The sequence below is a fragment of the Mytilus galloprovincialis genome, chromosome 6, assembly GCF_965363235.1.
Source record: "Mytilus galloprovincialis chromosome 6, xbMytGall1.hap1.1, whole genome shotgun sequence".
Taxonomy (NCBI): domain Eukaryota; kingdom Metazoa; phylum Mollusca; class Bivalvia; order Mytilida; family Mytilidae; genus Mytilus; species Mytilus galloprovincialis.
The window spans coordinates 83,700,454-83,712,678 of NC_134843.1; the positions used below are offsets into that span (position 1 = coordinate 83,700,454).

Below are 12,225 nucleotides of genomic sequence, written 5' to 3' on the forward strand. Positions count from 1 at the left end.
TTGAGCAAGGACAATTAGTGGTCTCAGTACATTATATACATGAGTACTATTCAAACTTTGTTTATTTCACCACAACACAAATAACCAAATAAGACGTGAAAATGGCGAGCAGAGGAAAGAAAAGAGGAAAAGTTGTCGAAGAATCTTTTGTAAGAATATTTATTTACTAATAATATGTGCAGAAAAACTTATGCTACTATGGTTACCACAAACAACAATGGAAATCCTTGACATGCATGCACGTGTCTAAACGTATTGCCATTTGTAAATAACTGTAACATTATAAAGTTATATATATATATTATATACATTTTAAAAAGTTTTAAGGTTTGATATCAATGTATTTATTTATTTATTTGAAGACAGTACGCGAAATTAGATCTATAAAACGTTTATATTAAAGAGAGCTATTATTTGGTTGTTTAATGGGGGTGTAAAATTGTGTCCTGTCTTTTGTAAAGTAAAATTTAGATCTAATATATCTGTCCTGCCTTTTTATTTATTTCACATCCTGCCTCCTGATTAGTTTATCCTTATTTGTTTCATTATTGTCATCCTGCTTTTTTTGGCAAAGTGTCTCACCTTGCCTTTTATTTTACTCAAATTCCTGTCCTTCCTTTTTTTTTTTTTAAATCCCCATTGAAATAAATGGTAACTCCTTAAACCCACCACCACAGGCCCGTGTCTGAAAAAAAAAAACCAATTTAGTATTTTTTCATAGGCAATTGCCTGTGCCCACCACATATTAATGTGCCTGTTCCGAGATCATTTTGTTGAAATTGGTATATTAAATGACGAATGTCAAAATGGTAGGCCTAGGACGATATGACACCCAGAGCGGATTCGGGATTTTTAAAAGGGTCCTATTTTTTAACACTGAATAGATATTGCCTAGCATAGAGAGACTATACATTTTTCGATATAATTAATGTTAGGGGCACACCCCGTATTTCCACCACTGTGGCTGACTATATTGTTCAAGACTAATTAGTTATTTAGGTAAAGACGTTGGGTTGCAGTCTCATTGAATGACGTATTTCCGAATACAAATGTAGAAGAAAAAAAGCCGTTTACATGTAACATGTCTATTCATTCTGATTGACAAACCTGTGTTATGCAATAAATTTATCCTGAGTGAAACACATCACGTCCCTTTGCAATCATAAAAGGGCATCATCAGTTGAACATGTCAAATTCATGTTCACCATGTGACTTGATTTATAATTATAACCTTAAACGTATACCAAAATTTAAAAAGAATCTGAAATAAACAATTTACCATGCATGGGGTCCATATATATATATCGACATTTCGTATGTATTTTAGTCTATAGACTACCTTTAGTACGTAATTAACCATCGATGTGACCTCTGACGACTGTCAACGGTCTTATTAACCGAAATAAACATAGATATAAATTGACAGTAAAACACTTGAAATTTGATTTTCTCTGGTCTGTTTGATTTCATATTACAAGTTAAAATAAGAAAGATCATATCATAAGGAACATGTGTACTAAGTTTCAAGTTGATTGGACTTTAGCTTCTTCAAAAACTACCTTGACCAAAAACTTTAACCTGAAATGGGACGGACGGACGAACAGACGCACAGACGGCAGGACGCACGAAAGGACGCACGGACGGAAGGACGCACAGACCAGAAAACATAATGCCCCTCTACTATCGTAGGTGCTGCATAAAAATTTAACAAAAGTATCCTATGCTCGTGATTTTATTTTTTTCATGAAAATCAGTTTTTGTTTTCTTTTTAAAATTTTAGATTGAAGAAAAAGAAAATATCTCCAGCAGGAGAACTGGGAGAGCAAAGAAGGTTGTTAATTATGTCGAAGACTCGCCAGTTGTCAAGAAAAAGGCAAAAGATGATGCAAAACTTGAAAAAGAAATTATCAGAATAGCAAAGAAGAAAGAAACACAGAAGCGAAAATTGAATGCGAAAGAAACGGAAAAATGTATGGAACCAGAAAAGGAAAAACCTAAAAGTACAAAATCTAAATTACCGACAAAAGCCCGAGGTAAAACCAAAGAAATTAAAGATACTGTGGATGTTTTAGAACTTGATATTGATGAAGATAAAAATGAAGCATCAGCGCCTGAAGTTAAAAAAATATCACACAGACCGGACAATAAACCAACAAGTAAACGAAATAAAAAAGGAAAGAAGGACACACCAGATGCAAAAGTGACAATTCCAGAGAAAGAAACAGAACTTTTGGAGCAAACAGAAATTCCGGATGAATGTGAACTTGACACAAGTGAAGTAACGGAAATTGTAAATAACAGTCGAATTAGAGGGCATTCTAATAAGAAGCAGACCAAGGCAAATCCACGAAAACCATTATCAAACCGAAATGAGACGATTCAGAATGTACAAGATCAAAACGTTACAACAGACATTGAAATTGGAACAAAATCGAAATACCAACACAGCACAAAACAAAACAAACAAAAAGAAACACAAGAACAAGATAAAATAACAAAGGAAAGTAACACAAACACGAATGATACTGATGCAATTGATGCAGAAGAATTTCCTGATGTGAGTGATAGCGAACATGAATTAAAGAATGATAAAGGAAACAATGCTAACAGTACTTTCACTCTTGGAGATATTGTAGAAACACCTAGAACTACTAACGTGAGGAACACACCAAACAGTGACAGGAACACAAAACAGAACACTTCATCCGTTGCCAAACGTATGTCTGAAGTGTTAGGGAGTATAAGGAAGGAAAGTGTAGGCAGTGGTAATACTCCAAAGTCAGGACATTGTGCTTGTGGAGATATGATGACCGAAATAAACGAAATTTTAGAACTTGTTACGGAACAACTGACAGATCTGAAATCCGAAATGGAAAATGTTAAGGTAATTAATATTTAAAAATTTTGTCAACGTATAAAGACGACTTGTGATAAGTTGAATCACGTGCCATGGTTTAGATATTTCTGAAATATATATATATATATATAAACACAAATGTGTCCATAGTACACGGTTGCCCCAAGGATTTATATAGTAGTATACAAATCCTTGGTTGCCCCAAACGCACTCATTTTCAAAGTTCAATAGACCCGTGAAATTGTGTTAAAAAATCATAATTTCCCATTGGAATTAAAATTAGAAACATATCATAGGAAACATGTGTACTTTATAAGTTTCATATTGATTGTACTTCAATTTCCTCAAAAAATACCTTGACCAAAAACTTTAACCTGAAGCTGGACAGACGGACGTACGAACGAACGAACGGAAGGACGAACGGACACACAGACCGAAAAACATAGGCATAGAAATACGTTTGAGTAGGAACTTTTGACTGATACTTAGAGGAAGTCGACTATATACGACACTGTACAAATATATTGCAATTTTATAAACTATTTCTCTTCATTTCAGACAACGAACGAGTCTTTGCAAACTGATTTGGACACTAATCGCAATGAAACCAGACAACTGAAAGAAGAAATGAACAACTTGAAAAACGTAAACATTCAACAGGTAAGAAAGTAAGCTAAGTGTGTACTAAGCTTCTAGAAGATTTGACTTCAACTTCATCAAAAACTACCTTAACCAAAAACTTTAACCTGAAGACGGACGAACGGACGCACAGATCAAAAAACATAATGCCCCTCGACTATCGTAGGTGGGGCATAAAAATCCGATGAAAACGTTGAATGTAAATGATATGAACCTATATAATAGGATTACCGAAATTAGATTTTCTTTATCGATAGCGGTTTTCAAGATAATAGAAAAAAACTTGAGCTAGACCAGTATGTTCTATTTTTACCACGTCTGTCATTCTGGTTTGCGCTTGGGGTCATCAGACACATTTCAGATTCTCAAACAATATACCCAATGATCATTGTGGCAAATTTTGGTAGTTTTCTAGGAGAATATTTTTTGCAAAAGTTAACGGACGGGGAAAAGTTTTGATGACAGCAGCTTCAAAATGGTTACAACTTACGTTTCAATTTTACTGTGCGTTGAAGGCCTCGCTATGTCTGAGATTAAGAACAGCAGTAAAACGTTGTGTTTTTGCTGTACATGTAATGGTAATGTGTCCTGGATGGACTCCCGCTACTTTTTCTTTTATAAACCAAATATTATCTGTATATATTTTTTAAATTATGGTAATTACGATAATGTAGTATTTCTTTATAGCACGAAGATAGCGTTCGGTCATATATTTAACTCTTCTTGTTTCGTTGTATTTTTAGATACAGACCAATACAACACAGACCAGCAGAACACCAAGGGTATAACAACAATAGTGTCGTGTATCATTTTAAAGTGATTTATTTTAGAGCTGATTACAAAAAAAAATCAGACATTTGTACAAGATTTTATGTTCTTTTAATTCTTTTTAATAAACCAGTCCTATAACGAAAATTTATATGTTTGTACAAGATCATATTTTCTTTTAATAAAACATTATAAAATAATTGATTTGATATTTTTTCCAAGAGATATTTTGGCAATTATTTTGAAATGCAGTAATATTATTCAATAAACATGCTATTTATTTTTTATAAACGTAAATTTTATTACCCACGACGTACTCTGTTGAGATTTGTTTCTAGGTATATAATTTAGTAGCAATACATGTTTATTGATAATATTTCTGTATTTCAGAAATCAACTTCAAACCAAAATGAGATTGACCTTTTATGGACTCAATGTGAAGTACAGAAAAAGACCATTCGGTCATTGCACAATGAAGTGGATAACACTAAAACTGAGTTTAACCAACGTTTTGAGAAATACAAAGTGAGTATAAGGAGTGAAGTTATTTAGATTAAGATAGTCTATGCATTCAATGGCTCACACAAATATCTGAATCTGGAAAGGAATCATTCTTTTCTGTATTTTGATTTTAAAAAATTATAGGTCATGTGTCTCTATTTCTTATATTTTTACCCGTTATTCTGAAAAAATATATAATATTTTTACCTATTGTCTCTTCATTTTTTAGGCCCATATTTCTGCAATATTGGTCCATTTAGATTTTCTATTTTGGAAACCCCATTCAGACCCTATTATATTGATCATACGTATGTTGGCTGATGGTTTTCCTATCTTTTGCGGGAGGTCAACAGGCATAACTTAGTTTATAATTGGACAGAATGTCTTGATTCGTTGTAAAACACAATTGTTACAAGTATGGTCTTGATGAAGAATATTGGAGTTATAATTGTTCTACTTTCTGTCCTCATCTCATTTCATCTCTAAAAGTTAGACCTTGATATTAAGGTATACTGTACTGTTGAATACTTTCTTCCTTCACCAGATTTCAACCCATACTTGTGTGACATATCGTGTCAGCAGGCTCGTATGCAGTGTGTCCAGCACCATAGACAACTATACTTTCTTTGAATTATGTTGTACAACAAACCTTTTCTCCAATGATTTCGTCTGGAGTTGATATGATTGGCATAAAACAACTATCTACCAAATGACAGATATTTTCACAACTGCAGGTCACCGTTTTTATCAACCCGCATTGCAATACTATACCATATATCAAGCTATACGACCACTACTAGACGGCATGCTCCTGGAATGGGACAGACACATTCTTTTTTTTTAAGGATAAATATGTTTTAACTTTGTGAAATCACAACGAATGTAGGACAGAAAGTCACAGGACAAAAAGTCACAGACAAAAAGTCACGGACAAAAAGTCACAGGACAAAAAGTCACAATTCATTTTTTCTGAATATTTTCTTTGAATAAAAAACACATATTTGTACAAAAATATTTATGTATTTTTCTTGAACTTTTGTATATAAGCCAACATTGTAAACAAAATGTATCCAAAAAATATCAAAGATGATCCAATAATTGTTTAAAAAACAAAATGTCAATGTTGCTTTGCACTTAAATGGCTTCATGGTGCCAAGAAATATATCCTTTGCATGATTAAAATTAAATAAATCTTCATTTTTCAAGTATAATGACACATTTCCTACACTTTAATATGAATATATGTATTAAAAAGTAAATATTTCAAGATATTTCTCTTATATATTCAAATAATTGTCAACAAACTATTTGTGACTTTTTGTCCTGTGACTTTTTGTCCTATCAAATTTGTGACTTTATGTCCTGTGACTTTTTGTCCTGTGACTTTCTGTCCGTTTACCATCCCAACGAATCCTTCACTTTAAATACTGGTGTACAATAGAACAAACTGTAAAGTAAATAGTCAAACCAGTGAAATATTCGAACTTATCTCATTTAACCTTGCTATCAATGTATTCAATTGCATCTTTGTCTCTTTCGTCATGGTTGATTGACTGATTGGTTTACTTAGGTTACATGTTTAAATAGTGCCATTTGAATTTCAAAATTTACATTATACAATGTACCATCAAAATCACAAAACGCGAGACATATCTCTGTGTCAATAATACTTATTCTAGGTGCTCAACAAATTAGAATTTTAACATGAGAAACAATATTTCCTGTCCTATTAATTTCTATCATCGGTAAAATAAAATAATGTCTTTATCTATATATCAGCAACTTAAATATTTTTTGACTAAATCCTTTACAGAGAGCAATGATTTTTGTGTTGAGCAAAACAAGACCAGACATAACACATGCTGATGTTTCAAAATTGAGGAATTTACTCAACAAAACGGAGAAATGTTTGGATTCGACACTTGACGAGATCTGTTCATCAATGGAAACTGAAATGCCAAGATCTACACCAAACAAAGCTACTAACAATGGCCCTGTTATTTCGATTAGTTGTCCAAGCAGTCCACCGAAAGAAAACAGTAGAAATGAAAAGGTTTTGGTGCCACGAAAAAACGTCCAAAACATTATTAAAACTGCTAATCATCTGTCAACCCCTAAAAGGAATCCCCAGGAATCAAACCCTTTCCAAACTAGACCCAAAATTAGAAGGACACCTGTTTGTGAATCTAAAAAATGATTCATATGATTCAGGCATACAATTTGTTTTTATTTAGAATATTTTTGTTTTATCATAATGTAAAATTCAGGCAAAAATGACTTAAAACAGAGAATCAGTTGGTGGCATTTGTTTTATTTTTATTTAATAAACAGTATCTGCAAAACGTTCAGATAATGTTTAGATTGCTGAACCTTTGAAACAGTTGCTATGAAGTTTTAGAATATTGAATACTTAATAATGAGAATTCATTAATATAACGCTAAGAATCATTTTTGCAGTTATCAGGATTACTATCAAGATTTCCGAATGCGCAAGCATGAATGATTATTTAGGATAAACAAGCATGAATACAAATTTAGGATTAACAAGCATGAATGATAATTTAGGATAAACAAGCATAATCGAATGATAAGTTTGTAAAAGCAAACATGAATGATACGTTTGTAAAAGTAAGCATGAATAATACGTATTTTAAAGCAAGCATGGATGATCGTGTGTAAAAACAAGCACGAATGATAGTTTGGAAAAGCAAGCATGAATGGTACATTTGGGAATGCAATATCATGAATGATAAATCAGGATAATCAAGCATGAATGATAAATCATGACAATCAAGCATGAATGATAAACCAGGATAATCAAGCATGAATGATAAATCAGGATAATCAAGCATGAATGATAAATCAGGACAATCAAGCATGAATGATAAATCAGGACAATCAAGCATGAATGATAAATTAGGATAATCAAGCATGAATGATAAGTCAGAATATTGAGTGTTGATTAGTGAATAGGAAAGCCTCTCAATCCATATTCCAAATGTTTCATTGCATTACTGTAAGTTTTTTTTATAATCATTCAGTTATTTTTCATTTTTTATTTGTTTTTCTCAGCCACTGTGTTCTCAGGTTTAAAGAACCTGTTTTAACTTTTGTGCTACCTTTAGATAATAAAGTACGATTATCAAAATATTATTGTAGTTTACTTTTAATTAATTATCTTATGTTTTACTTTTAGTTAATGATCTTATGATTTACTTTTAGACTCCTACGTCGTTCGGGTTAATCAGGGTCACCCAAGCTGTGCAGATTAAATCCAATATACTGACTTGCTTGGTCAATAACAAAACTTGATTATAAATATTTTAGTCATTCAAGTCTAAGCAATGCACAAATTTATGATACATAAAATGTACTTTTAAAACACACACATAATGCGGTAGAATACACACAACCCCGTAATCAATTTAGGGGAAAAAAAATGATAATTGTCTTATTTGCCATCATATATGTATCACATCGCCTTATTTATTTCGTGTAACACATGCAGAATGATTCTGCTTTATTCCGCAATTTAACTTTATATATAATAAGAACCAATACAATTGTCTTTTGACCATTATGTGGTGTATTAGATTAACACAAAATACAAAAAGACTAATTCAAATTTTAATATAAAAATAATGGCAACTCTATGTAGAAAAACCATGATAATGTGTCACACAAGACAAGACAATAAGAAGTATTAGTTATCCTTCTTTGACTATCATAACGGTACTAAACAAAAATGAAAACAAAAAACAGCTTCAACGATTCCAGGCAATTACATGGTCCGTCACAAAAGTGTCTATAAGATACTTTTTGCGATTCAAACCTGGACCAACAGGATGACTTTTATTGGCATTGCATTGTTTTCAAGATCGAAGTGTTGATTTTATTATGTTGTATCATTGACGTCCATACCATCATGACCATATGTTTTTTTTTATTTATGTTGTACGGTACCTAATTTATATGTTACTGTATAAGATATGAGTGATTGACTAATTGTTGGGGTTCTGTTACCAACATCTACAATGTAAACGTTAAGCCGTTTTGTATTTGTCATACCGAATGGTATAATCCATCTCTTCTGCGTCTTTTAACATAAAATTTGTTTAGAAAAGAATTCATTGTATGACAATAATATACTAGTAAAATAAAAAGGAATGCCATCTTTGTCCGAAACTTCTTATCTCTCGTCTTACCATATGTCACTTTAATGAAAATTAAATCGGCGGAATATTTGCTATTGCCAATGTGACTACCACATGTACCAACAAGTAAAGTTATTTCATAAGCAACAATGAGCAATAGCCATACCGTACAGCTGGCTATGAAAGGCCTCAGCATGACAGAAAACAAAGAAAACAATCGCCTAATTTATCAATACAAAATAACAAAATAAAACAAATATGGTATATAATACACTAACTAACGATAACCACTGAATAACATGTTCCTGGCAGATACAGAATGCTGGAGAGTTTGACCATGATTTGAGTCCTCCCAACCACAACCACCACACAAACCTGGATGCTTCATACCTTGTATTCGGATACCTTATTTATGTTTCGAAGATTCCGTCTATATGTCTATTGTTCCTTACTTTATTTTCATGGTCCAGTGACTGCTTGAAAGGAAATTACTGTTGTGTTCGGTTAAGAGAGATACTCACTTATAATGAGTGATATGAAGTTTATTATTTTTGGGATATGTGTTCCTTTCAACGACTGCATGTCTGGCAGATGTCCTTTCACATATCAGTTATCAAGTTTAAAGTTACATGGTCAAGTCTCTTCTTTAACATCTTTAATTGGTCAATGTTTAGTATTCGTTATAAGATAAATTTTTAGTTTCTGTGAGGAATATGTATTTTATTTCATGAATAATTGGGAATTGTGAAATTTTAATGAATTTGGTTTTTTTTTTCGAGCCTGCGACTTTTGTCACAGACAGCTCGACATAGGAATAGTGATCCAGCGGTGACTGTGGTGTTAGTTAACTTCTTAAAAGCTTAACATTTCAGAATATAGAAGACTTGGATCCTTCATACTTTGTATATACTAGTAGATGCCTCATGATATGAAGTTTCCTGAAGTTTCCGTCTGATATATGTTCATTGGGCCATTTCAGTTAATGTCTGCAAAAGGGGGATGAATGGTCCCTTCTGAGGGGTGTAACATTTATACATCTTAGGGGGTGTAGGTCTAATTTTTTTTTCTTCTGAGACGTACAATTATACGCAAAAAACTTCTGAGGGTCTTGCAGCACTAAATAGTTTGCAAGGATCAAAATTATTACATCTTAGGGGTTACACAAATGCCTTTTCAGATCTTGGGGGTGTTTGGTATCTAGACAGTTTCGTATCATACATTATCTTGTATTGTATTTAAGTGTCATCAAGATGGGTACACTCCTTGCAGTAAAAAAAGTCTTATCGGTCAATTTTCCTCATGAAAGCCCATCCACTCAATATGAACAGAAACTACATCTGATAGGTCTGAATTTTAAGATCTGATAGATAGTTTTTCATGATGTTTTTTTCCGATACGTATTAAAAAAAATCTCCCAATCCGTCCCCACCTGTCAGAAATTAACTGGAATAACCCTTTGTCCTTGACCTCATTTTCATTGTTCAATATAAAAAAAAAACTTAAACATAATAGCATGATCCCAACCCTCAAATAACCTAGACAGTGTTTAACAGTACAACGTAAGAACGAACTATACAAATCAGTTGAAAAAGGTCTAACTCATCAAATGGATACAAATAGAATAACCTCTAACAAAAACTGCTTCAATGACTACTTGAAAAAAAGTAGACTTTTAGTATTCTAATTTCTCTCTTATTATGAGTAACATGATCACTATATTTTGTATGTGCGTAGCTTGCAAGGTCCTCATACCCGTCAAACAGTTTTCACTTGACATCGACCTCATTTCATCGATCAGTGAACAAGGTTAAGTTTTCGTGGTTAAGTCCATATCTCACTGAGATACTATAAGTAATAGGTCTACTATATTTGGTATATTGAATGATTGTTATGTGTTCATGTATGTCAAACCGAAACAATTAAATTAATGAAATATGTATGGAATAATTGTAAGGTGTGCATGTCCAACAGGGAACTGACAGGTGTCCTCTGAACTTGATCTCATTTTCATGGTTCAGTGGTTATGTTTATGTTTTGGTTTGGTCTGTTTTTCTGATAATGTATGCATTAGGTCTGCTATATTTGGTATATGGAATGATTGTAATGTGTACATGTCCAACCGGCAGGTGTCATCTGATGATGACCTCATTTTCATGGTTCATTGTTCAATGTTAAGTTTTCCTGGTTAAGTTTGTTTCTTCGATGTACAATAGGTCAACTATATTTTAACCATATGTGGTGTATGGAATGATTGTAAGGTGTACATGTCCAACCGGCAGGTGTCATCTGACCTTGACCTCATTTTCATGGTTCAGTGATTATGATGTACATGTCAGACTAGCATATTTTATTTGACCTTGACCTAATTTTCATGGTTCATTGTTCAATGTTGAGTTTTCCTGGCTAAGTTTGTTTCTTCGATGTACAATAGGTCAACTATATTTTAACCATATGTGGTGTATGGAATGATTGTATGGTGTAGATGTCCAACCGGCAGGTGTCATCTGACCTTGACCTCATTTTCATGGTTCAGTGATTGTGATGTACATGTCAGACTAGCATATTTTATTTGACCTTGACCTAATATTTACGGTTCATTGTTCAATGTTGATTTTTTGTTTTTTTTGTCTGTTATTCTAATACTTATAGAAATAGGTCAACTAAATTTGGTGTATAAAAGTTGTAACATGTATGTATCTTCTGACAATTATCATCTGATGATGACCTCATTTTCATGGTTCATTGGTCAATATTAAGTTTTCCTGGTTAAAAGAAAACTTCGCAAAAAAATCAAAAATTGATATTATGTTCATTCTGTATAAAAATGCTCAAATTCATAGATATTAAAGTTTTATTCCGCTAGATAAGCGATCACCATCGATTTTAAATTTAGAGTATCAATTCTCTGCGATCCGCCATTTTGTCTTCTTTCCCGATTAATAAAAACGATATGTCTTTAAACCACAAAGAAACAAAACTACAGTAACCGATGTAGTCGTAATTGCGTGTCGATATCTTGTCAATCGTACGGTTGTTTTATCCGACTAACTAACTTGATACGAAAAATATTCTTACTTTTTTTAAATTACCATGGTCTGTTGTTTTTAAACTGTTGATATTGGAATTAGGTGAAAAGTCAAAGTTGAAATCATAAATAAGTGTTCCGTGAAAATTGTTTTCGAAAATCTAATTTGTTCATAATTCTTTAAAGTAATAAACAAATATATTTTGATCTTCCCTCATCTGATCACCAGCATGGCTAAAGGTATTACTTCCAAAGGTATTGTGAGGGGTGTGAGGTGACAC

General features: G+C 32.6%; 1 protein-coding gene across 1 annotated transcript; it reads left to right on the top strand.

Moving 5' to 3' along the window:
* On the top strand, nucleotides 1-7,918 carry LOC143080538 (uncharacterized). Its single transcript, XM_076256426.1, has 6 exons — nucleotides 1-149; nucleotides 1,781-2,884; nucleotides 3,416-3,517; nucleotides 4,240-4,278; nucleotides 4,655-4,789; nucleotides 6,579-7,918. The coding sequence occupies exons 1-6, from the start codon at nucleotides 102-104 to the stop codon at nucleotides 6,960-6,962; spliced, it is 1,812 nt and encodes a 603-aa protein (XP_076112541.1). The 5' UTR covers nucleotides 1-101; the 3' UTR covers nucleotides 6,963-7,918.
* The last annotated feature ends 4,307 nt before the right edge of the window (nucleotides 7,919-12,225 follow it).

Excerpts from the sequence above, each read along its gene's own strand:
- LOC143080538 (XM_076256426.1), top strand. The coding sequence starts at position 102 with ATGGCGAGCAGAGGAAAGAAAAGAGGAAAAGTTGTCGAAGAATCTTTT. Across the intron at positions 4,279-4,654 it reads AGACCAGCAGAACACCAAGG|AAATCAACTTCAAACCAAAA; the intron begins GTATAACAACAA and ends TCTGTATTTCAG. Across the intron at positions 4,790-6,578 it reads AACGTTTTGAGAAATACAAA|AGAGCAATGATTTTTGTGTT; the intron begins GTGAGTATAAGG and ends AATCCTTTACAG.